Here is a 26,989-nt window from a genome sequence, read left to right as displayed (position 1 = left end):
GATATCACAGGCATTAAACCTAACCCACTTGAAATCAAAGTGGGCTGTATGTGATCAATGTAAATTGGCCCCTAATGTAAAATGAATTTGACATCCCTGCTTTGGAGGCATGGATGCAGGTTCACTGAGTCTGGAATGGAGGGTGGAGCCTCTGTGGACGGGGCTTTCTCGTGCCTTCGTGCAGATCCTCAGTCAGAATGGGTAAAGTTTGGAGGCCAAGTCAACAAATCTGGCTTTACATCACGGTGGGGCGACCGTGGCCCAAGAGTTGGGCGTTTGCCTTGTAATCGGAAGGTTGCCGGTTCGAGCCCTGGTTTGGACAGTCTTGGTCGTTGTGTCCTTGGGCAAGACACTTCACCCGTTGCCTACTGGTGGTGGTCAGAGGGCCCGGTGGCGCCAGTGTCCGGCAGCCTCGCCTCTGTCAGTGCGCCCCAGGGTGGCTGTGGCTACAATGTAGCTTGCCATCACCAGTGTGTGAACGGGTGGGTGACTGGATGTGTAAAGCGCTTTCGGGTCCTTAGGGACTAGTAAATCGCTATACAAATACAGGCCATTTACCGGTCTGTTTTTCCAGACCGGTTTTTGCAGCGCTGTCCAGCTGGAAGAGGCTGCTGCCCTCGAGGAGTGCCTTCGCTAATAAGGTGGAAGTGGGGTCTCTGCCAAAACACTATTTAGATGGTCTGTGAATATCAGCGTAACATCCAGATGAATGGCAGCAGATCTTTGCCTTGCAAGAGATGATCGGACTTGTTAGGTTCATCTTGTTTTTAATGTTATAGCTGATTGGTAATGTATATGCAGATGCACTCAAATGAATACAGTCACACCACTGTAACTTCACTAGAATAGTCCCCACATTACAAGCCTAAAGGAAATATGAGACAATATGTGAAAACAGAGACACGCAGACTCAGACAGCTTGTGTACATGAGTGGAACAAAGTGTCCTGGCAGTCAGACCTAGTCGAGGTACTCCAGCTCCAGAAGGGTAAACTGAGTTCATGTGACACTGCAGCGCATTATTGCTCGCTCTCCTTGAGCTGATCCAAGTTATTTAGTTGATGCGCTGAATAAGTCCCAGCGTCCTTAAATGTGATCGTCTGGAAACTGGCAGGCACACCCTGAGAGGAAATAGGCAATTTTTACACTGGCATTTGAAGCGAAGACACACTGCAGATTTTCAAAGGCTTCCTGTTAATCAGGTGATTGATTCTGGCAACAACATAATTCGTAATTCACAATTGCAAAATAAGACTGAAGCACAAAAGGCAAACTTTAAAAATAACACGCAGATAAAAGAATTGTGCTGTTAAGGCTCTAATATTAACATTTGCAGAATAAAGTGATTTGTTTTCACCACTTGAGCTAAATTTGAGGTAATTTAAACAAAATTGTTAAATTATTTAACACAGTATGCACAATAAAACTATAAACATACATTTTAAAAATAGAAACTTTAATCAATTAAAGCAATACTACAAGTAAATAAGGCTATGCTTGCACAATAAAAAGCCAGGAAACCCTGCTCAAGTAGAACTCAAAGCAAGCAAGATTAAATGGGTTTTTTTAGTCATTAGGTAGATCTTATGTGAAAAGGTCAATTGTTGCACCGATTATGAAAGCCCTGTCACCTCTCTTTTACTCTTTTAGCCTGGATCTAGGAGAATAGGGCTGCAAAAGTTAAGTGCAGTTACTTTATCAGTAATGAAAAATGAACTGGACTTTCTTGACGTAAATGTAATTAAGAGGCTGTTACATAAAAATGGCACGTAGTCAGGAGTCATGCATAACATGTGTGACAAAGGCTGTGTGAAAAGGTAGATAGGAAACTTTTCTTTTCTTTTCTTGTGCATTTAAAGCACAATAGAAACACAGCTGATCCAAAAACACAAAGAGCGAGCCAAGAGGACGAGAACAACTTTGTGGAATCAGGCCAGATCAGCACGTCTAATAAGTATTGTGATCAAACTGCTTCCTCCTCTCGGTGGAAGTCTGAATGAATGAGATAAAAGAGCAGGTCAACGGGTTTTCCATAAACTGGCTGCAGGTTAGGTCAGCTAGGTTTGTAAATCCATGCAGAAACAACAACAGGATATTTTCACCAAGGCATTCAGAGTCATTTCCCATCACCATCAATGATCGCCACAACAAACAGCCTCAGTCCACGCACACAGACCAGCTCCACAGAGCTGATCTGCATCATTTTATTTTATTTAGAAACGTAACCGAGAGGTTTCACCAGCTGAGGTCAGCAAGGCTAGAATTTCCAGAAAGTGCTAATATGCTCTTCAGATTTAATCAAATAGAAAAACTAAACAAAAAAATGAAACTGTTAAGCTCTCCATACAGAAGCACTGAAATGGTGTCTGGTTGCGTGGAATAGCAAGATTCTCTCAAATACATTTAATTTTCATTGTTTTAAGCACCACAATAAAACAAGGCTCACCAGAATTGCCGTGGGGCAGTGACTAAATGGTGCAAATAAAATACATTCTCCAACTTGTCAGTCACGTCTGCTGTTCCTGTGTCTTAAATAACACTACAAGGGTTCCTGGAAAGTCATAGTGGAGTATTTCCACCACGAGGCAGCCTCCAGGCATTAAACGTAACTAAGACAAAAAACGCTCTTGGGAAGCGGGTGAAGCAAATGTGAGTCAAACCCCACAGATTCACATTTCAACATGACCATCTTGAATTATCTGACAAATAATGTGAAGTGTTGATAGTCTAAGAAGTTTATGCTTCTGTTTTTTTTGACAGTGTAGTATTTTATTTGACTGTTTTTTAGGTCTGATTAGCATGTTTCTATGACTGTGCGCTACACCTGTACTGAAGCTTCCACAACCTAATGAGTAACATCACAGTGGCTAGACCCATCATTTAGACGTGGTCTACTTCAATTAAATTAACCAACAAAGTCTAAGTCTGATTGAGTCTTTGACCAATGACCACAGCTCAAAGGGACCCGACTGAATTGGCTGCTGCAAATGTAATAGTTAAATGTGAATTTCTACCTATACAGATAGTTTGGGTTCAAATAGACACTTCACTGTTCACTGATGACACCAGTAAATAACTATAGACCGTAAACAACTTTTACCGTATTTTCTTTCAGGGAGAATAAACTATCAGCATGGCGGATGCCTCATCTGTTAAATAACTGAGGTCAGTCAGCTTTGTGTATAATTTACCTGCAGGCTGTGATAGCTGCAGGGAGCCAGGCCACTGGATGTGCCACAGTCACGTCTCACCTCTGAGCACAGACTGAGCTGCATGGGGGAGGAAAGCGAGGGGTGAGCTGCACAAAGTGTTACCACACAAGGGTTAGACACCTTAAAGACACAAAGAAGTCAAAGTTAAATTGTGAGAAAAATACAGATGCATGTTTGTATGTAAATATGATGGTGAGCACTGCTGTTTCACACGCACCGTTTGCGAGGCCGGGCTGTGCTGGGGTGAATGCATAGAGGGCAAGGAGGTGTTATAAGACAGCAAGCAGGGCTGCTGACGCCTGTCCACGGATGCTGAGGAGTGAGGCCACAGGCCAGATGCTGGTGTAGGTGGAGACTTCATGTTCCTGCCCAGGCTGTTTGACTTACTTTCCCTCCGTTGGTATTCTATTGGAGATTGAAGAGCTGCAGCAGACAGGAAGATATGTTGGATTATTCAGACAGACCAAACTCTTAAATCAACAGTCGTATAGAAGAAAGACTGAGCTCCGGTACCATTAAGGAAGTTCCTCTGAGTCTCTAATATCTGGACCACATCACTGTGCCAAGCCTGCTGTATATCCGGAGATGATGCATGCATGATGAAGCGCGTCACACTGCCGTCAGTGCCTCGGGAAGTCAGGACCAGACAGCAAGGATCTTCTTCAGAGTGCTCCTCCACACCAAGGCAGCTTACCTGCAAAACACAACATGCTCATTTTGAACATTAACAAAAGCACTCAGCCAAAGATTTATGGAAATATAATCTCACCTTGATGCTGTTTTTAAAGGTGTACCCCGGCAAAGGGAAACCCTTTTTCTTATCAATTGGCTCACTGAAGACGACCAGCAGCTCAAACAGGAAGACCCGCCTCTCCCTCGCTTTGGACAGGAAGCCACTTTCCTGCTCGCTGACGGAGAAGGTATCCTGCTGGAGCAGCTTCCCCTGAGCGGTGATTTTCCCCTGAGCAGTACATTTATCAGCCATTGTCAAAGAACACAAGTCATCCTGGATATGCGTCTTATTTTTTAAGAACACATTAAAAAACTGCTAATAATTCAGCGCAGCTGGGATCTTACCTCAAAACCTTGGAGCCTTCCCACATTCATCATATCATTACATCGTTTTGGCACAAAACACATCACCTCCACTGCTCTCTGAGTCAGATGGACAGCAGTGAAAACATGATTTTAGTGTGCGATTGAAATGATAAATCATTTTATTGGAGTTTCCATTTCATAATGAGCTCGTACCTGCAGCTCCTCCACATTCTTCCCAGCTTTGCTGTAATACTTCAAGAAGTCCTGAAGGTGCCAGTAGATAAGAGATTTATTTTAATTTTCATAAAATAAACTGAAACAACTTGAATAAAAAATGTAAGATAAAGTAAGGAAATAAGGACTTATAATGGCTTATAATGGCTCAGTATAATGACAACCTCCTTGTGACTAGGATCAAAAGCAGTGGCTGTATTGAATTTTTTCATATTTGGCAACCGGTTGCAAGCAACTGGGTGACAGTTGTTTGCAACCGGTTGCCTTTGCACAGGTCCAAAGTGATTGCACAGGTCACCTGGATTGAATGAAACTGTCTCAAAATAATGTTAATCTCACTCTGCAACCACTCTCAGACAGATTGGAGAAGATTTTTAAATAGCTGCCTTCTAATTTATAAAAGCAAACGGATTTCCAGTAAATTGCAATCAGCAACTTACTCAGAGCCTGAGTGCAAATCGTTCGCAAGACATCTTTCTGCAATAGAGAACTTGCCTCAAATGGTTACCCACTAGTTGTATGCAAGGTTGCTGAGCGCCTACTCACAACTTTCAGTTGTGAATGTTTTAATTTAAGTAAATTAACCCTTTTATTATTTAATATTTTGATCATTTTGATGTTTCCTGAATCAAACGAATGACAGATTATTTTAATATCAACATATAGCAGGTGCCATGCAAGTGAATAGGTCATCTTTTTAAGTGGCAAACCTTCAGCAGTAGCTGATACTTCATGATCCTCTGAACAGGTTTGATAAGCAGGTCATTGAGCTGCAGCCTGTGACCCAGCTGTTGTCTGAGATCCTGTCAGGAGACGAAAAAGGAAAGAAATGTGAAAAACAAGGGTTTTTTTAGGCTGAAAAAGTCATCTCTGGGGACAGAGACCGTTGGGCTCTCACCTCAAAGTAGGTCTCGATGTATTCAGAGACAATGTGCTCGGACTTGGGTTTGTTCTGACAGTAAACCACATACATGTGAAGACGCCGCTCCTGGAAGTGGACGAGGGATAATGGAAATTATTACAAATAAGTGTGGAGCAATGGGCAGGGTAAGAATTACACCTTAGTGTCCAAAGCTGAATTAGCCACGCTGCAGTAACTTAAAGAAATAAAGACGTTTGGCCCGAAAATTTGTAACAAATCAAAGTTATGAGTTTATTCTGTTTATATTCCTGCTGTAGCACAGCGATACGGATGCTCGGCTGTAAAGTGCCAATAATCGTTTTCCACACCCTTCGAGTTTCTCCATGTTTTGACGTTTTACAACACAAAATAAAAGTTGCTTTGTTTTGTGTTTAATGTTGCCGTTTGCATGAAATCTGTTTTCACTTTGACATCAAATGATCGTCAAATCTTCTGAAGTTTAGAGTAAAAAAAACAAAACTTTTAATAGAGCTCAGAGAGATGTAGATTCAGCTCCTTTTTACAAACAGCAGGGTCTCAGTGGAAGCGTCTTTGACACTGATTGCTGGCTGTGAGAGCTCTTTAGCGAAACCAGAGTGATTATAATCCTGTTATTTACCAGCTGCACCTGCAGTCAGCTGATCTACAAAAAGAAAACACATCTGCACAGCAGCAGGCCGAGGCATTACACCACTGGGGGCTGTGATGACTAAATGTTCAGCCAAATGTTCAGACTGAGAAAAAAAAAAGGACACTTGTCTCTCACTGATCTTTAGGCTCACATGTTTGATGAAGAGCCGGGCCAGGCTGTCTGGATCACCCACACATTTCTCCAGCTCTCCCAGGAAATAACTGTGTGACACGAAGCACAGAAGGTCAGGCAAAAGCAGCCAGCCAGCCAAACACACACACACACACACACACACACACGTACTCAGAGGCAGGAAACAAACAGCAACAGGGGGTATGACACATGCTCAACAGTTATGAAACATGAGAAATTTGGGGGAAAAAACTTGTTAAACATAAGAGATGTTCATATTCAGAGGAACTCAGGGGGGAGACTTTCTGACTCACTCCTTATGCCAGTCATAGATCTGGTGGATATTTCCAAACACAATCCTGTCCTTTCCTCTCAAGTCCTCAGGAACACCCTGATTACCCATGGTGGCCATATAACCCTGTATAAATACAAATATGTATCTAAGTTGCTTATTTGACCAAAAAATTCCTTTGCTTTTGGTACATATTAAGGAATGTCAGGTGTTTCTTATATAAATACCAATAAGTAGATCATTTGAGGTGAGGCATACCTGCACTATAAGTCCAAGATCTTCAACATACAGCCTTTCTGTCTCTATCAGTTCTGTTAACACGTATCTGAAAGACAAACATTAAAAAACAGGACTACTGTATTAGAAGCATGTGCAAATTCTGAGAGTGACTCGATGATGATCTCAGGGCTGTGTACCAAATATCAATCACAGATAGTCACAGTTCTCTCAGCATAAAGGCATGAAACAAGGGCAAACACATAGCCTTTATCTATAAAAGGGAAAAACGATAAAAGAGCAGGGGGATCATTCCACAGTTTGGGGGAAATAATTGAAATTGGACGATTGCCTGTGGTTTTCAGAATGGTTTTTGGGACTGCCAGGAGGAGCTGGTCCATGGACCTCAGCAATCCTGAGGGGATAGAGAAGTTAAAGAAGTTACAGTCATTGGTATAATGTTTTAGACTTACATGCTCTTCTCTAAAGCGATGTTTCTGTCTTCTTCACTGTCCACTGTACCAGAACACTGGCTGGTTGAGTCATCGGTTACAGTACAGCTGTCCTCCCGTTGCAGAGTGTTGATGCTTTGACTCTAAAATGCAAAAGGAAAACATTACATCTTTCAGTATTTCTGTAACATACAGTATTACATTCAATCAGAGAGGTCAGTTAGTTAAAGTGCTCTGGATGACTGTGAAATAAAGAGTAGAAAGGTAACTCCCAGTAATCTGCATGCTAGTTAAATATTCTGGACACATCCTCCCCCACTACGATACAGTGCTGTAGAGCAATCCATCCACACACACTAAAATCATTAGGCTTCATGCACGGCACATCCAGTCAGTAATCGCCACGGGAAACACATCAGTAGGGCAATTTTGAGTAACCTGAGAATAATAAGCACATTTTCTGTGCTGCTGAGGAGAGGGTTGGGCAGACAGCAAGGTTAATAATGAGCAGTTTGTCAAGTCATATACTGTAACTGAAAGCCTGCTAACTCACCAATGCACGGAAAGTTGTTCAATAACAAACATCATTCTTCACCTAAAAGCACTGTAATCTAATGTGAATTTAACTGGAATCCTAATTTTTATCTCTTGCCTCGGTGCACAAGAGCCTATTGTAGAATCAGAACCTGTTGTCAAGCAGATCAAATGTACATTTTATATTTGGAGAATGATTCAAATGTGTGGAGCTCAACTAGTTTGCAGGGATGCTCTGTTCTGCAATGACTTGCTGCTGTGCTGTCAGATAACTGGTGATGCTCTGAGGTCAGGGAGCAGCTCAGCAGCTTCTCCAGCTAACAGTTTAATTTTCTAAATTATCCAAATTACTGAAAGAAAAGGCAGCAAGTACAAGTAGCACAAGTAAAAAAGCGTTACTACTTTAGACAATGTATTACACAACATCCCAACTTTCCATGGTATCCTGGCCTGATTCACCTGACAGTGTCCAGACTTTTTGTGTGCAAACAAATTTATGAAGCTGCTCATACGTGCTGGTGATTAGTGGTTGTTACTCGTCTCTGTGCCAGGCTAACTGCCTTTTGGATGTTTGTTATATTGACCATACAAACCATGTATCCAATATATTTTCCAAACTATCAAACTACTCTTTTAAAGGGACAGTAAGACTGTTTATAGTAACCCAGGCAGCAGCAGAGTAAACAGTTAATAACTGAAAATAAATATGAAGCTACAGGTATCTAAGCAATAATATTTTTCTGCAGGGCCGTGAGTTAAAAAAGGCTAAAAGTGAAAGCAATAATTTATTAAGAAAAACAATGTGCTTTATGAGTTAAAGGGTTATTTTAATCATTTAAAAATTCCTCTTATTGCCTTTGTAAAGCTTACAAAACTTTACTCTGTCATCTTTGGAGAACTGTCCAACATCCACAGACCTGTTTCTCACCTTGCCTTTCAGGCTCTTCTTCTAATTTTGGCATGCACTCAGCCCTCAACCCTAACCCTGTTAAAGGCTGTTTTCTCTACTTGATTACTTCCAGATGCGATCGCCGAAAGCCCACAGGATTCAATCTACTCCACTCCCTCTCAAAGATTACTCAGTACAGTGTAGGGTTTCTGACAAATATTGTCTGCGCATTTGTATGTGAGCATGCACATGAAAAATGCAGCAAAATTGTGTCGTAATGCACAAAGGTCTGGTGGTGTATATGAATGGGAGTGCTTTTATGTGGTAAATCAATTGGGCAGGATGTAGATGGAGATTGTAAGTGTAATTATGCTTTAAGTTATTTATTATCTGCTACAAGCTCCGCATTACATTATCAGAAGATTTAATAACAAGAGACACTCCATGGAAAATCTGAGAGGAAAGTGCAGAGGACTTTACTGTCTTTTGTGTTTTTCCTCAACAAATTTTTAGTATATATTCTTAACACATAAATTACCCAATTAATTGTTTAATGGCAAATCAAACATTTGACTTAAAATTGAGTTAAAATCTCTTTTTTTGGCCCAGAAGAGGCAGTGGAGTTTCTATTGATATGATTTTGTATGATAGAGCTTTAAACTGCATCCATCCATGGCAAAGCAGATTGTGTTCAAAGACAAAGTTTTCTGGAAGTGTTATTGACCCATGCAGTCATTTCCATGACAGAATCATGCCTATCTTTCATAGAGTACACACAATACTAATTTGTCCCCTTGATGATATTATGGACTGCAGACGATGAGATATTTCATCTCTTTACAATTTTGCATTGAGGAACATTATTCTGAAATTGTTCCACAGTTTTTTTGCAAATTGGTGACCCACTGCGTCTTTAAGGCACTCTTTTTATACCCAGTTATGTTACAGGTCTGTTGCTGCTTTATCTAGGTAGCTTTTTTTGTTTGGTTGTTTATTTCTCTTGATTGTCAAATTGCAGTCAGAGAGTTAAAATATTTGAATTAGTAACATACACCGAGGAAAAAACTTGTATAATAAACGAAGGGCTCTTGGTGTGTGCATATGAGTGTGTGTTTCTCAAGAATCGTTGATTTGATTTTCCTAACACTTGGCAGGTGTACTCCTGTTGTTCAGTTCTCATATTCTGGCTAAAAGCTGTTTTCTGTTAGGCTTTCACAACAGTCTGACACACAGCCTGAAAGCAGGAAAGAGAGGCACATGCGGAGTCTCTAACAGAGGAGAACCATTACTTTAAGGACTTACATTTTAATCAGGGAGCTAACATAAGATAAATCTGAATGATACTCTATAGAGCTATGTCTAGCACCCTACTACAGACTGGTGGCACATCAAGGGTGTACCCCAGCTTTTAATGTCATTTCAATTTAACTTTTTTTTTTATAGCACCAAATCACAACAACAGTTGCTTCAAGGTATTTTAGATTGTAAGGTAAAGACCCTACAGTAAAACAAAGAAATCAGAGAAAAACCCAACAATCATATGACCCCCCATGGGCAAGCACTTTGGCGACAGTGGGAAGGAAAAACTCCCTTTTAACAGGAAGAAACCTCCAGAAGAACCAGTCTCAGAAAGGGGCAGCCATCTGAGGCAACCGGTTAGGGTGAGAGGAGGAAGACGGGAAAAAAGACATGCTTTAGAAGAGAGGCAGCGATGAATAATAACAAATAAATAGATGAAGAGAGGTGTATAAACACATAGTGAGTGAAAAAGGTGACTGAAGAAGAAACACTCAAAATGCCTCATAGGAATCCCCCAGCAGCCTAGACCTATTGCAGCGTAACTAAGGAAGGATTCAGGATCCAGCCCTAACTATATGCTTTATTAAAAAGCAAAGTTTTAAGCCTAATCTTAAAAGTAGAGATAGTGTCTGTCTCCTGAATCCAAACTGGAAGCTGCTTCCACAGAAGAGAGGGCCAAAAACTGAAGGCTCTGTCTCCCATTCTGCTTTTAAATAATTTAGGAGTCACAAGTAAACCTGCAGTCTGTCGGAGATATCCTGGTCAAAAATGACTCCAAGATTCCCCACAATGTTGCTGAAAGCCAGGCTAATGCCATCCAGAGGAAGTATCTGAGTAGAAACAGCATTACTAGGATTTTCAGGGCCGAGTACGATAACCTCAGTTTTATCTGAATTTAGAAGCAGAAAATTTGAGGCCATCCAGGTCTTTATTTCTTTAAGATATTTTTGCAGTTTAACTAATTGGTGTGTGTTATCTGGCTTCATGGATAGATAAAGTTGGGTGTCATCTGCATAGCAGTGAAAAAACATATGCTGTGCCTTCTGATGATACTGCCTAAGGGAGGCATGTAAAATGTAAACAGAACTGGTCCTAGCACTAAACCCTGTGGAACTCTGTAATTAACCTTAGTGTGTGAAGAGGACTCTCCATTTACATGAACGAATTATAGTGTATTAGACAGATAAGATACAAACCATTACAATACCTGTAATACCTACAGCGTGCTCTGACAGCTAACGAGGCCTAAGCTACCTGCAAAACAACTACCTGCAAAAAAACTGCAAACAGGCTACATTTGTTACGAATATCATTATTAATGAAGGACACAGAGGAGTAACTAAACATCTGACACAGAGCAGGAAATGCAGGAGGGCCATGCTGCTACCAAGTCGGCTACAAGCTAAGTTAAGTTAGCGAATCCCTAAAGAAATAGTGAGTGAATACTGTGAATATAATTAGCAGCTTAATCAAGAAGAGAGTGTGCTTTGGATGAAGCATGTGAAGATTATATTTTGAAAAATTATTTGTAAGTTAGAATGAGAGTCAGAAAATCACCAAATAATGGTTGGAATACAAAGCTCTTCATGCACACATGATTGTTTGCGGATGAATTCAATTATTCCCCTAATGCAGTCATCATTTAATGTGTTCTGTTGTGGATCAATGTCCAGTCCTTAACTGCCCACAAGTGACACAGATCATTTAGATGATGATGAGTTTGATGGGCTGATAACTCATGGAACAATAAATTAATTAGTATTGTCATGTTTTGGCATTCCTGCTGTGTTTACTGTGTGAGTTATTTCCTGTTTTATTTTGTTATCCGTGGTTACAACCTCTCAGTTGTACTTCCAACCTTTGTTCTGTTTCCCTCTGTTTTTTCTGGACAACCTGCATTCAATTAGTCAGTCAGTCCCCTGAGAATATATGCCATCGGCTGTCCACATTTCACTTGCCAGATTTACTTGTCTGGATAATAGTCAAGCTTTTGTGCATTTGTCATGTTCCTAGATTTCTGTGTATGACTTTTGGGATTTTTTCCTTTTTTTCTGCCCATTTCAGGATTTTTTTTCTTGGATTTGGAGTTTTCCCTGTGTCTTGTGTGTCTTATGTTTGGGTCTTGCTTCTTATGAGACCCATCATAACTACCCTTTCAAGTATTTATTGCACAAATACACAACAAAATTGTTATTTTAGTTAGCTGTTTTTTCTTCATGTGCATCAGTGTACCAGGTTGTATTCACGGCATGCAAAAGAAACGTTTACAGCCTGAATCTGAAATGGATGAATTTTAAATGTGTGCTGCTAGCACACTTGCTACTTTTATGACTTCTATGAGACCTATTTATGGTGTTTAACTGCTGAGATAGAAAGAGGCTTTGAATCAGTTGCATTTATGTGTGTGTAAAGGTAAGACAGGTTAGGAGTAACATCATTACCAGACTCTGTGCGTCTCTGCCTTGCAGGAGGTCCGATAAGTAGCTCGGAGAAGCTGGACGTAAAGGAGAATGAGCTGCTGGATTCAGCAGGCCATCTTTCCACTCCTGGCAACAAAAATAAACTGTAATTAGGAATAAACATCTCATTATACTAATATAGCATATCTCAGTACCATAAATGAAGTTTATATGTCTGTCTTAAATACTCACTGTGTCTCCAGAGGTAAGGATGGTGTAGTTATTCTGTATTTCCATAGGCCTTTGCTGAGCTTCACTGTGGGAAAGGATCAGCGTTGGTTGCCTCCCATCTGACCCAAACATCTGCTTCTCGCCTTTCCCCGTTCCACTTCTGGCATCAGAGCTCAGCTTGCGGACGGGATTGGTGAGCCATTTCTTCAGAGTGGTGACAGGGTGCCGTGAGCCTCCAGACGAGGAGCGCGAGCAGGGGCTGGAGCCGCCTGAGGCCTGGTTAGGCACAGAGCCCACTGAGGGAGTGATACTGCCATCACTGCCTGCCACAGAGTACGACTCTGCTGCAAAGAGAGCAAGAAAGAAGGGGGGGAAGAGAACAGGAATAAAGTCCAGAAGCTAATTGCAGGGTATATCCTCATAGGTCAAATGTTGCAGACAGAATTCTGCACAAAAATGTTCAATTTCCTGTCTTTAGCCCACACTGTAACTTCAGTAGCTGCAGCTACTGTACCTACGGGCACTAAATCATTTTAAATACCAGAGCTGGTCTGTTCTCAGAAGGAAAGGCTAAATAAATTCAACTGGAAATGTTATAGTAAAAGTTAACTTGCATGCATTTGTTGTGCAAATTCACAGGAAAATGTAGTTAATGCAACACTTTTGTAAAATAATAATAATATTTTTTTTTAAAAGATCTCTCCTGTTTTAACATTCTTTTACTCAACACTAAATAATTTGATTTATTTGGTTACACATTAAAGAAAATACAAACCCAGCACCAAAAAACAGTTGGAGCACTGTGTAAAATGTCAAATAAAAGTAAGCTGCCAAACCATGGATACTATCAGAAGCTTTTGATGGTCTTGCTCTCTTCTGTTTCATGTTTTCCAAGCAGAATTTCACATTTTGATTTGTCTGACCACAGAACAGTTTCCACCTTGTAGCCTCAGGCAATTTTAAGCGAGCTTTGGCCCAGAAAAGCCAGCAATGTTCCTGGATCATGTTCACATGTGACTTTTTCTTTGCATCACAGAGCTTTAATCTGCATTTGTGGATGGCACGGTGATTTGTGGAAGTGTTCCTGAGCCCATGCAGTGATTTCCATGACACAATCATGCCTGTTTTTAAAGCAGTGCTGCCCAAGACCAAAATATCACAACACCCAATACTGATATTCTGCCTTGTCCCTTGCACACAAAGATTTCTCCAGACCCTCTGAATCTTTTAATGATATTACGTACTATAGATGATGAGTTTTTTGCAGATTGGTGAACCTCTGCCCATCTTTACTTCCGAGGAACTGTGCCTCTCTAAGATGCTCTTTTTACACCCAGCCCCAAAACTGATCTGTTGCCAGATGTTGTGAGCTGTTTCTTTTGAGTACCACTAACATTTCCAGCCTTTTTTTGCTCCTGCCCTAACTTCTTTGAGATGCGCTGCTGCCATCAAATTCGAAAAAATGTTTTATTGTGAATAAAATATACATTTATGAGATTTACAAATTATTGCATTTTTTTCAAATTTGGGGAACTGGTGTTGTACCAGTGTAGTATTCACATCATTTAGGTTTATATATTGTGTTATATTATTTATTGTTAGTTAAATATTTTCATGGAAACCTAATGTTTTATCTTGTCATTGTAGAGCATTTTCTTTTTAAAAAAAAGTGGCTAGTGGCTCACTAGAGAGTAAAAGCAAGATATCCTGTATGTCATCAGTTTAATAAGCTTACCACAGTTAAATGTAGGATACAGCATTTTCCTCTGAAATGTGCAACTATGTCAGAATTCTTCTGGTAAATATAGCTAGTGACCCCCGGATATATATCATGTTCATAGGATCAAACCTTTCTGATAACACAAATTAAAGGATTTTAAAATAGTCACAGCTGAGATCATCATGTTTGCACTGAATGTTCTCAGTCGGCAGCTCAGCCCGGACCAGTACCAGAGATGACACCGTTTAACACCACAGCTGGATCTTGTTTCCAGCTTTAAGTCTCTCCACTGTGGAAACTGGTATCAAATCGTGAACCACATGGTTTTAATCAAGAGCTGCAACCTTAACATTTCACTCTGTTTTGCTGATCGTAGCAAAATGAAATCTTTCAGGAGCCCCATTTTGTCATTTTGGACTCTTCCCAGAAGCCACTCTTCCCTGTCAGCACATTTATGTAAGCTGTAATCATAATAACAAGCTTTCTAGAAGCCAGTGGAAAACTGGGTCAGCCATTTGCCAAAACTGCCTGATGCAGCCATTAAACAAGACACCATACTGACAATAAAATACTAAATCATGTGGTATTTTTTTTCCTGTTCCATTTTAACTCCTTTTATTTTAAAAAGACTGGAAAAAACTGCTCCCTGTATACAAAAACAGACAAATATTAAATGCACTATTCATGATATTTGCATGATTAGTGATACCGACTGATGCTTTTAGCTGGCATGAAGACATCCTACAAAACAAAACAATACATTTAATGCAGGCTGCATTCAAGTAAGATTATATACTAAAACAATTGTCTGCTGCTTTATTCATGCAGTGAACAACACAAGCCGATTTCTGTAATGGGATGATTTAGACAGAGGGGAGGTGTTTGTGTCTGTTTAGAGTTTGGGATTGTTGACATGTTCAGAGATGAACTTGTCAACAGCTTGCTTATCTTCTAAATGAATATGCTGACCAAAAATAATGGAAGAGTCTGGAAATGCAAAAGAAATAACGGTGAATCCAAAACAAGATGAATTTAGAGGATGAAGGACACAGAAAATAGGTGTATTAGAAGGTGAGAAAAAGACGTAAAACAGCTAGAAGACATTATCCAGTACTAAAGATGAGGTTTATAACTTTCTTCTCTTTAGGTTCAAAAAACAAACAAACTGTGGAACAGTGGTAAGCGAGCAAGTTCAGGGTTCAAATCTGACTGACGCTTGCGTATTTTCACTGTGCCTTCATAGGTTGGATGCTTTTCTGTGTCCCTTTCTCATCTGTACTGTCACAGATGTCGACCCTGTCCGAGTGTAGAATGCATGTTACCCACTGTCAGCTGGAAACTACTAAGATGACAAGTTAGGATAATAAATGCATATATTAGATCTTTGGACCACAGCAGAGTCACATCACTGGTAAGTGCTACAGCCAAAATCACGCACAGTATAAAATGATGTTTTTTTCAGTTTGTTCTTTTATTTTCAAAGCAGACGTTTCAATCAGTTAAGTGACTGCAGCGTCTTTATCAGCATCTCATCAACTATGTGATCCAAATAAGTACAGAACAAATTCAAACGAGTCACTACAAACAACCCCGAGCAGAGACTACCATCTGGTCTCCTTTTTTTTTAAAAACAACTATCAAGGTCAGGTCATTCATGAATGCTGTCAACCACCTCAACATCTGTTAAAATCTGTTACAAATCACTGTAAATTTTCTGCAAATACACTAACATTTACCCTGAAATGACTCTTAGTATTCATAGTCGCTTTTCTGACATCCAGATCAGCGCTGAGCTGAGCAACTCAGCTTGACATGTTTGTTTGAAATTGTTATGTAAGGTGTCATTTTCCAATAGAGCAACAGCTGGACCACCATCAGGACTTAAGGGAGTGTTGGAAGTGCATGCAAGGATGCATGCTGCTAATGCATCCACACATTCAGACATTACAGACATAAGATTTGTATTTTAAATACATAGTTTTATATTCTGCAACCCTGTCGATTTAAACTGTAACATTAGCAACTATTTTCAGGTGGTTTCACAACATAAATGCTCAACGACATACAGATTGACGGATAGATTAGAGTTTGGAAGAGGATAATTTTCTCTGCATCCATGCCCAGATGGAAGGAGATGACAGTAAATGAGACCATAACATTAAGGAGGGGTCACTCACTCCAACAGTAATCCTTTCTGGTGCACTGATCTCTGCCAGCATATTTTACTACAGTATGGAGTTTAATATGTGAGCGCAGAAACTCACTCACTGAACTGGAGTAGACCATCTGGGTAGTTGTGGATTATTTCTAAAGCTTCTAGTGAGTCAGCAGACCTTACCCCAGTTGGAATCACATCCAGAGTCATTCAGAGTCAGTTATTAAGGAAAATGAGGCCACTTGACCTTTTTTTGAGCATTTAACTTGCTACTTTGATATTTTTCCACTTTAAAGAAGTCTAGGTCCTCCTATTCTCTGGTTTTATAGTTAGTCTCCTGACCAGTGTCAGCACTGACTACATTTCCTTGATGTGTGCACAGAAAGATATAACTAATCGGTACGTATTATCTAATTCTAATTTTCTAATGCTTTAAAAGTTATGTTAAACATTTTGCAACATAACTGAACACTTAATTACAGTTAAAGTTACAGTTTACATCATAAAGTATTATCCATCCAGGAAATTCAATTGATTGTATAATTTGATAGATAATCTTTCTTAATAATCAGATGCCAACCTTTCATTTAGTTCATTTATTTCAGTGTTTTCATTTCATTAGGCATCATGTGAGGGAGCTGATTATTCATCTGTGCGTCACATTATCTTCCTGCTGATGGAAGAAATGATCATCACTGCAGTCTCAGTTTATACTTCTTCTGTCATTAAAAATACAAATCAAGCAAGGTGTAAATTTTCTGTGTACACCTACAGAAGTATATATCCAGTGCAATACACACAGAGAGGAATATGTCTGTTTATATGCCAATGAGTGTTTTTACTCCTCAACCACTAAGAGGACTTATCATGTAGGCATAAAGTTATAATTGTTCCAGTAAAATGGATTTAAACAGGATCTGATCAGACCTACCTTTGCACAAAATACACACCTGTTTAGACATGAGCCGCAACTTAAAACCCTGTTTATTTCATGGCTCCATCATATCATAGAGACCTCATAGTACCATATTATATAAACTGATCACTTTGCTCTCAGACTGCGGGTTTACTTGTGGTTCCTAGAGTTTCTAAAAGTTGATGGGAGCCGGAGCCTTCAGCGATCAGGACCCTCTCCTGTGGAACCAGCTCCCAGTTTCAATTCAGGAAACAGACATCCTCTCTACTTTTGGGATTAGATTTAAAACCTTCCTTTTTCGATAAAGCTTATAGTTAGGACAGGATCAGGTGACCATAGGCCATCCTTTAGTTATGCTGCTCCTATAGGCTCAGACTGCTGCAGGTCCTCCTAGCACTTCTTCTCCTCTCACCATTTTTCCCTCCCTATGTGTTAATACACCACTGCAGCGAGTCACTACATGTTTTTCTTTTCTCCCCCACAAGGTTTGTTTTGTCCTGTCTCCCTCTGCTCTCTCTCTGCTGTTCTCTTTCCTCTCACCACAGCAAAAGCTGCCCCTCCCTGAGTATGCCAGAAGTCTCTTAAAAGGGAGATTTTCCTTCCCACTGTCACCACGTACTCAGGGTGGTCTGATTGTTGGTAACACTGTAGGGTCTTTGCCTTACAGTAAAAAGCACCTCATGAATTACTATAAAAATAAACTTGAATTGAATTGAATGGTGAATTACATTAATTTTATATCAGTGTAAAATGAATTCTGTGGGGGAAGTTCACTACAATATCACACCATGAAAGAGCCACAGTGAAACAAAACAGTGTGTCAACAGCATGTACACAACTTCCTGCATAAAATCTCACAGCAAGATATTAACTTATTGTACACATGAAGTACAATAAGTGATGATTTAAGACACAGACTATGGGTTCTCCTCAGTGCATTACCTAAGAATAAAAAATAACCTTGAATCACCCCGCTTTTACTCATACTGGGTACTTACACATACTGTTCCTGCTAACATTTATTGCTAACAACACCAGCTACTCAGTGATCAGTTTCTCCTGCTGCTGCTGTGCTAAAATACCCTCACAGTGGACTCTGTGTTGCCTCATTGTAGGTAAGGTGAAGGTCAGAGTTTAAAGTGAAAAGACAAAAAGTAAGCATCACAATGACCATTGAGCACATCTCAAAAGCATGCATTATTGTTTGCATCGTGTAGCTAATGGTTCCCAACAAACACTGATGTAAAAATATCACAACCGTGTTTCCTGTTCCATGATTTTAGGTCATTGTTTGTGTAAAATATGCACCATAAATAAAACTGCAGGTACAACCCTGTTTAACTTTATGCTGTAATGTAAATCTGGTTAAAATCAGACATTTAGTTCAGCAGGAAACATACCATTACCCAAAAAAGTGTAAGATGGCTAAGTGAGTGTGTAAACTCCTGTATATGGAGGTGATCTGTGAAACTAGACACTTTCATGCTTGTTAGTCATCGGGTTTACTTCTACACATGCTGGCAAGGATGATGTCACACACACTGGCTAATTGGCTATTAATCAAGGCATTTTCTGAGCCACAGAGAAAGAATGTCTGGTGACACACCGAAAACTGTAAATTTCCAAGCAAGTTACCCAAAAATACTTTAACTGGAATTGTTTCTCTGTCTGTATAAATAGCACTTGGACATTGTGCCAAATGAAATGAGCAATCAAGGAGTAGGATCACAGAGGGAAGGAGAAGAAGGAGGTCTTGTAAAACAAAGGAGAAATCTCCATACCAAACAAGATAAACACTATAAAATGAAAAGAAAAAAAGAAATACAGAATAAATAAAAGGCATGAGCAAAAGATGTTAAAAAGCAGTTAGTGTTATCTATGACTGATCCACAAATAGAAAACAGATATTTTTAGAAATGTCTGGGGGGGGGATCAAATCACTAAGAAGATGAGTTGAGTATCCCAATGGAAACCAGGAGGTGAGAAAGCGAGGCAATGCAACGCTGCTTTCATTTTCACATTTTACATGTCTGTTTGCAGGGTCTGCCACAGCAGCACAGCTCAGTGCGGAGAGCTGCCCTGTAATCACTTCCTGAAACAACTGGAACAACAGAGGATTTAAGGGTTGCAGTTGTGGGACATGGCTGTGTGTCTATGCATGTGCCTTTGTGTGTGCATGTCTTAATATGTGTGTGTTTACAGCCACATTAGCTATGAGGCAGTGTCACAGTATTAGGGAAATGATTTTTTCTACATAGAACAGCACTCAAAAATGCATCCAACATGAGAAACAACCAGATGAGAATTTTTACTAACATAATGCTTTTAGTATTTAAAGTTTGTGGCGCACAAAACCAAAAGTGAAAAAATCTTTTCTAGCCATGCCTATGGACATATCCACCTAATCTCAGTAAACTAAACCTTAATCAAACAAATAAGGAAATCCAGTGAAATGCAGTTTGTTTGTCAAAGGCTTTTTGTGGAAGTGATTCATTATTTTTTGCCAACGAGAAAACAGGGGAATTTCTACAGCAACGCACTCAACATAGGTATGTCATAATGAAATATGGACTTAGTCAGAACCCCTTGGCATCAAATGCATCGAGTACCCTTACGTGTTATTGTTCAGTGTGCAAGGTTAATGTTGCAAATGTTGCAATGATGCAAAGGGCCCTATTTTAACACAAACCACAATGCTTTCTTAAATCTAACTAAGTCACTTTCATGCCTAAATCAAGCCATGGACTAGTAAATGACATAGTGGGGGTATTCTGAGAACATGTGGAAGAGGCCCTGATCCAGGAGCTCACACCTCACACTACAGCAAGGCTGGGCCCAGCAGACGTCATTTACTAACAGTGCACTCAGACAATATTTAAGAGAATATTTAAACAACTGTTATTAGTAGCAGTAGTAGTCGTAATAGTTATAGTGGTAGTAGTTTTAAAGACTTCCTAAATTTTCTAGGACAGCGCATGGTCACAGTACAAAAAACTGGATAAGATGTGCCCTGACATCCTCAAACGTCTGAATGTATCTGCTGCAATGTTGCATGGAGTTCTGAAACAGTGCCAATGGACTAGCAGACTCTAGAGGTGGTCCCCCTTTTTAAGCGAGGGTACTGCAGAGTATGTTCCAGCTTCAGGGGATCACAGTCCTCAGCCTACGTAGGAAGGTTTTTACCATGTTACTGGATAGAGGAATCTGTTAATTGAACCTCTGAGTCCGAAGGTTTAAAGTTTACATGTACGGTGTGGATTGGGAGAAGGCATATCTCTGTGCTATTTGGTCCATGAATAACTGTCGTGAGAGCTTGGTCCAGATTCCCAGGATTAAGACTAGCTCCCAGTTAGTGTAGGACTTTAAATACCTTCCCTTTGTCACAGATTCTGTTCATAATTTTTATGGACATGACATTTTAGGGGCAAAGGATTTACCCTGTGGTCACGTTAGCTTCACTGACCAGTGATCTCCAGGTCACACTGGGGTGTATGTACTGTATGTGTGAAGAGGCTGGGATGGGAATTAGGACTTCCAAGACTGAGGGCATGGTTCTCAGTCAGAATGAGTTGCTACCCCCAGTGGAGGAGTTAAAGTATCTTGTGACACAAGTGAGGGAATCGTTGTGGTGAAGAGACAGCTGAGTGTGAAGTTAAGGCTGCTTATTCACAGTCTGACCCTGACCTTTGGATAACAAACTGTTGGTAGTCACCAAAATAATAAGACAGTGGCAGAAACAAGTATCCTTCGAAGGGCATCTGGGCTCTTCCAAGGTCAGGAGATAGGTTAGGAGCTCAATCATTCTGGAAGGGCTCAGCTCAATCAAAATGAGCCAGTTAAGGTTTGGGCATCTGGCTAGGGTGCCTCCTAGGCACCTGCATAACTTTTCACCTGAAACTTTCCAGTTTCCTGTTTTCCCATATAAAAAAATGGAAAATATGAAAAATTACCCAAAACCGAACAGATGAAAGACACATGCAAAAAATGAAAAGAGTATAAATCAAAATTTAAAGAGGAAGTATGGATGGTCTGTATTATATTGTATAACTGAATAAAAGCTCTTACTTTGCACTGAAACTTCAGAGTCTGAATGCATCTCTTCATATTACAAAATATGAACACTCTGCAATATCTTGCAAGTGCCGCAACAACAGATGAATCAACCTGCAGTAAAACTTCTACGTACCTCTGGCTTTGACAAAGCAGCAGCCACATTTGCTGAGTAGTTTTCTAAACAGGTGCTGACACCCACACCCTCCGTGATGGTGACTCCCTCTCATGGTGATGCACTTCTGCCGGTCCATTCAACACCATCAGAAATAGGCATAGTGCTGAGCACACACGCACACACAGAAGCACATGCACACACACTATTCCTGTGGTAATCCCCGCAGGAGAGAGGAAAAGTGTACACAGAGCTTCACAGCCATATTCCAAATTCGAGCAACAACACCTGATGGGGAAAAAAACTCCACCACTATCCCATGATATGATGGCGAATCGCAGGAAAACCAGAGAGGCTGTTGAGGGCTTCGGCTTACAAGCCTCTCTGCGCTGGGAGATAGTGGGCAAAGATTATGAGAGGGACCAAAAGTAAGTGAGGGAGCGACAGAGGGGCAGGGAAGGGGAGGGGCCCTGATGAGGGAGGGATGATAGCGAGCATGCTGCGCTGCTGCTGCACCAGCATCTGTTTTCCAGTCCCTCCTCTCATCCTCTCCCCTCCCCTCCTGATCCCCTTTCGCTTCACACCTCCTTCATCAGCTTCTATTATCAGTGTTTGCTCTCTAGTTACCATTAGCAGGCATGAATAACAACGAGCATGAACTTTTCCACTGAGCAGGCAAACAGTCATTTTCATTAGGAAACGCCTGCATGTTGACTGTTCCACATTTGGTCTGGGCAGGGTTAGCAAGAAAGAAAATACACTATAAATCATGTTTTTCAAAGGATGAAGTGCTTATTTGAATAATTTTGATGTTGACAACTATTTGCTACAAATTTGTCACAAATTAATCTCAGGTGTTCCCCACTTCCAGACTGCAGAAACTATTCTACCTTTACTATTCAACACCACTTGACTCCAAAGGTTGCAGACCTTGGACTCGTAGTTAAAACAAATGTGCAATGCCCGCTGCCCAGTTTCCTTACCACCATGCACTCAGCTAAAGTAATAAAAGCTGAGAACACATTGTGTGCCATCACAACTTACTAAGAGACAACAAGCCGCAGATTTGGAAACACATCAAGGACCCACATTTGTGTATTTCAGGACTAGAGGAAAAAAAGTGAGAAAGTGGGAAAAGAAATACGACATGCAGTCATAATTTCACCTAAAGGCTATAAAATAAAAGCAACCCCAGTTATTCAAATGGGCCGGAACTCTCAGCTTAATCTACGATTTATGTTTTCAAAACTTTTAACTAAACCATTCTCTCAAATCAGTATGGCAGCCTACTCCTCCCCACTTGCCACCCGTCGATACCAAAGCACTGCTGTGGAAAAGCCAACATGAGGAAATATCCTGCACACAGCCCACTGAGGTAGCAGGATGGAGGCAGATCTCAATCTCAAAGCCAAGATTAAGTATTCTTGACGAGATGATCTTACGAGCACAGCTGTCCGTGCTCGCAGCGGTGACTCAAGAAGATTTACGGGTAAACTCGTATGATCCCAAATATGGACAAAGTCAATGAAGAAGGGGGAGAAAAAAAGGAATAAAAGAATTTGATACAGCTTCATTTTTTACTATATGCAGACTGCACAGTTTCACACACACATGCAAGCCAACGTTCACACGTGACCGGTACAAATGATGGCATCTCAGTCCACAGAGGGGAAAATCATGGCTGCAAAAATGTCAAAATGCTCTTGTTCTGCTGGCCGTCGAGTTAAGCTTTTAAAAACTCTGCTGAGATGATGATCCCTCTGAGCTGAACTGCACTGATCCCGCCACAATTTAGGATTACAGTCCGTGCGTGCATGTGTATGTCAGCTTGCGCATGCCTAATCAGTCAATAACTAATCACCAGAATAACATAATGTGGGGTTGCATTCGGTGTTTATTTTGGTGTGTTAATTCTAACTCTTGTGCATGCGTTGCTTTTCTGTCAAACAGCTCCCCACTATGGGTGATGTAAGAGTTGCACCCAGCACCAAACAACAGAGGCTGTGTGCAAATCACTCACTACTCACTTTATAGCGAGTATTGAGTACTATATAGAGATTTTATAGTGCTTTCACTACACCTGACTGAATTCAAAGTATCCCACAATGCCTCGTTAAATGTCGTGTACAACCAGTGGTCACTCCCCGACCCCTGTATAGTATCATGGATCAAAAATGGGAGACAGATGAGAGCAAAGAGAGCAGCACATGACATGACTAACTTTGTGTATTAATTTTGGAAAAATATTTTCTGTGTTTAACACAATGCTGTGTGTCAGTATTTATTTCATTATTTAACCTTTTTTCTTTTGCCACCTTCTGACTATGTAACAGCAACGGTGCATTTTATGATGCAGCGAAAATTATTCATTGAACTCACTAAATATGGAGCAGGGAGTCATGCATGAGTGAATGATTATCACTGGTCCAAACCGTGAACCTATCTTAAGCCAAAACAAGTTGTATTTGGTGCCAAAACCAAACCAGCCAGTAAACTTTAAAGTAAAAAGCAAGTGAAGATGAAATGAATCAATCAGTAAAAACTAAGTAAAACATAGCCTGCTTTCCTGGCTGACAAACTCTGAGTTACTCCAGACTCTGCAGCACTTTAAAAGAGGACCATTATCACTAGGTGTACAGTAATGATGCAGGTGGTGGATTGTGAAACAAACAGCGCAGGATAACATGTGTGTAATATGGAAATGCTAGTGAGATTTGTCAAACAGGTGGCATGACATCCTGGGATACGAATCGATGCATACACTCACTGCAGTACCTTTGCAACCTGCAGTCACACGTGACTTCCCGGCCCACTTCACCCGAGTCCTGATGTCCCGGCTATGACCATGCAACAACATTTTCTCCCTGCTGGTGTCTGAAATCTTATACATGGAAAAGACAAGCGAGTGATCAGTGAAGGGAATTGGATTTGTATATTGATACATATATATATATGTGATAGATTAGGGGGGGTAGGTAGATCCTCACAGACAGAGCTAATTATACCAGTCTAACACTCTGTTTCACCTCTCCTCCACCCCTCTGTCTCTCTTATTTTTGCTTCAGCTTAAGTGGGTTCTTATCTTATCTGTGGAATTTCTCTTAGAGAACAAAAACGATCAGGGGAGTGGATAGCATCAAAGCCTGGGGGTCAATGATGTCTACTGAAGTTAAGCCAGGGTAATTGAATCTTAATAGTCAGCTTCTAGGCTACAAAACAAAAATGCAGAATGCAGCTAGATTTGCTGATCACCACCCCAAAAAGTCCTACTGCATGACATGTGAGAAAGATCGGCAGCTTATTTCATTTGAATTGATTTTTTTAAGGAAACCACACTGGTCTGCATTTTGTTATCTTTGCATTTATGAGAAATTCGAACGCATGGCCATAAAACCAGCAAGAAGCGCGTGTCTGCATGTTGGCTAAATGACTAAGGCTCAGGATTTGGTTTTCCATAACAGATGATGAATTAAATTAAACTGAAATGAGCCCTATTTTAATTTTAATTTTTTTAATTTTAATAATAATGTTAATTTGTTTGCACTCATATTTACAAGAATGGAATCACTTTTAATGGATTTTGGAAGAAATTACATTTATGTGATTCTTTGCATAAGAAATCTAAAGACTACATGGCAAAGAGAACAAGATTTGAAAACAAAAAATATATAATTTGAACCAAATAATAGTTGCACAGTTTTTAAAAAATCACTTATTTTCCTATATTCAGATGTCTTCTTGTGTTATGTAATTCAACATCCATTACACTGGATAATATTTGACATAAATTAATACCTAATTAAACATTGATATATACATAAGATTTTATATGAGATCATTTCCTTTTATGTCACACAGGTACTCACTTTATCAAGCTTGTATTCCAGAAGTTCTTCCTTCCTCCCTTTTGCCAAAGTCTTCATTTTTCTTCCTCTTGAGCTTCTTCTATCATTGCATCATCTTTCTTCACTTGGTGCTGTACTCTTTCCCCTCATTAAATCATCCGTGTGCCAAGTTTTGGACTTTAATCAAAGGTAGAAAACAAGTTAAGCTTAGGCTTCAGAGAAACATCCAACTCATCCTGCCTGACGAAAAGACAAAAGCAGACAGCTTAAACTTTGCAGCGGGTCTCCTGCGGGCAGATGAGGACAGCTGGTCAATTTCAGTGGGATTTCTCCTTAGGCCGCTCTGGATTAGAGAGGGTCAAGCCATCCAGACAGGTCCTGCCATGTCCAACAGATTCCTTGGGCTAATTTCAGACTGTTACTGCATTCCCAGAACAAAAAAAAAGTTACTCAGAATAGTTTATTAAAAACCTCAACTGTCTTATTATTATAATTATTATTATGGTAAAGAAACACCGACTTACTGCCTTTTCTTTTAAACCAGATTTGATTTAACACTTTTATTCCAGTTTGTGCTGTGAGGTAATTCCTAGAATGTAAACAATCCACAGATTTAAATCATGCCAATGAAGTTTGTATATCCCATACACTTCTACCACAGATGTACAGGGAGTGCAGAATTATTAGGCAAATGAGTATTTTGTCCACATCATCCTCTTCATGCATGTTGTCTTACTCCAAGCTGTATAGGCTCGAAAGCCTACTACCAATTAAGCATATTAGGTGATGTGCATCTCTGTAATGAGAAGGGGTGTGGTCTAATGACATCAACACCCTATATCAGGTGTGCATAATTATTAGGCAACTTCCTTTCCTTTGGCAAAATGGGTCAAAAGAAGGACTTGACAGGCTCAGAAAAGTCAAAAATAGTGAGATATCTTGCAGAGGGATGCAGCAGTCTTAAAATTGCAAAGCTTCTGAAGCGTGATCATTGAACAATCAAGCGTTTCATTCAAAATAGTCAACAGGGTCGCAAGAAGCGTGTGGAAAAACCAAGGCGCAAAATAACTGCCCATGAACTGAGAAAAGTCAAGCGTGCAGCTGCCAAGATGCACTTGCCACCAGTTTGGCCATATTTCAGAGCTGCAACATCACTGGAGTGCCCAAAAGCACAAGGTGTGCAATACTCAGAGACATGGCCAAGGTAAGAAAGGCTGAAAGACGACCACCACTGAACAAGACACACAAGCTGAAACGTCAAGACTGGGCCAAGAAATATCTCAAGACTGATTTTTCTAAGGTTTTATGGACTGATGAAATGAGAGTGAGTCTTGATGGGCCAGATGGATGGGCCCGTGGCTGGATTGGTAAAGGGCAGAGAGCTCCAGTCCGACTCAGACGCCAGCAAGGTGGAGGTGGAGTACTGGTTTGGGCTGGTATCATCAAAGATGAGCTTGTGGGGCCTTTTCGGGTTGAGGATGGAGTCAAGCTCAACTCCCAGTCCTACTGCCAGTTTCTGGAAGACACCTTCTTCAAGCAGTGGTACAGGAAGAAGTCTGCATCCTTCAAGAAAAACATGATTTTCATGCAGGACAATGCTCCACCACACGCGTCCAAGTACTCCACAGCGTGGCTGGCAAGAAAGGGTATAAAAGAAGAAAAACTAATGACATGGCCTCCTTGTTCACCTGATCTGAACCCCATTGAGAACCTGTGGTCCATCATCAAA

General features: G+C 40.4%; 1 protein-coding gene across 3 annotated transcripts; it reads right to left on the bottom strand.

Annotated features, from left to right (window-relative positions):
- Nucleotides 1-443: 443 nt before the first annotated feature.
- Nucleotides 444-25,473, bottom strand: LOC100700172 (rho guanine nucleotide exchange factor 25). Of its 3 annotated transcripts, XM_025907317.1 has the most exons (17): nt 25,282-25,473; nt 24,191-24,296; nt 12,481-12,803; nt 12,271-12,375; nt 7,129-7,250; nt 6,698-6,764; nt 6,462-6,565; nt 6,167-6,236; nt 5,382-5,471; nt 5,194-5,286; nt 4,463-4,513; nt 4,289-4,366; nt 3,981-4,172; nt 3,725-3,905; nt 3,429-3,634; nt 3,191-3,331; nt 444-1,120 (listed from the first exon to the last, which is right to left on the bottom strand). In XM_025907317.1, exons 1-17 carry the CDS (start codon nt 25,336-25,338, stop codon nt 1,019-1,021), a joined length of 2,088 nt encoding a protein of 695 aa, XP_025763102.1. In that variant the 5' UTR covers nt 25,339-25,473; the 3' UTR covers nt 444-1,018. The 3 variants fall into 3 exon arrangements, with proteins under 3 accessions (XP_025763102.1, XP_013124679.1, XP_013124680.1); XM_013269225.3 differs by lacking the exons at nt 24,191-24,296; nt 25,282-25,473 and adding an exon at nt 21,437-21,818; XM_013269226.3 differs by lacking the exons at nt 24,191-24,296; nt 25,282-25,473 and adding an exon at nt 21,437-21,818 and having other exon boundaries at nt 12,481-12,800.
- Between the last annotated feature and the right edge of the window lie 1,516 nt (nt 25,474-26,989).

This window comes from Oreochromis niloticus, linkage group LG5 (genome assembly GCF_001858045.2).
Source record: "Oreochromis niloticus isolate F11D_XX linkage group LG5, O_niloticus_UMD_NMBU, whole genome shotgun sequence".
NCBI lineage: Eukaryota > Metazoa > Chordata > Actinopteri > Cichliformes > Cichlidae > Oreochromis > Oreochromis niloticus.
This window is presented reverse-complemented; position numbering and strand designations above follow the sequence as displayed.

Excerpts from the sequence above, each read along its gene's own strand:
- LOC100700172 (XM_025907317.1), bottom strand. The coding sequence starts at position 25,338 with ATGAAGACTTTGGCAAAAGGGAGGAAGGAAGAACTTCTGGAATACAAG. Across the intron at positions 6,566-6,697 it reads ATCTTGGACTTATAGTGCAG|GGTTATATGGCCACCATGGG; the intron begins GTATGCCTCACC and ends GTATTTATACAG. Across the intron at positions 4,367-4,462 it reads AGAATGTGGAGGAGCTGCAG|AGAGCAGTGGAGGTGATGTG; the intron begins GTACGAGCTCAT and ends CATCTGACTCAG.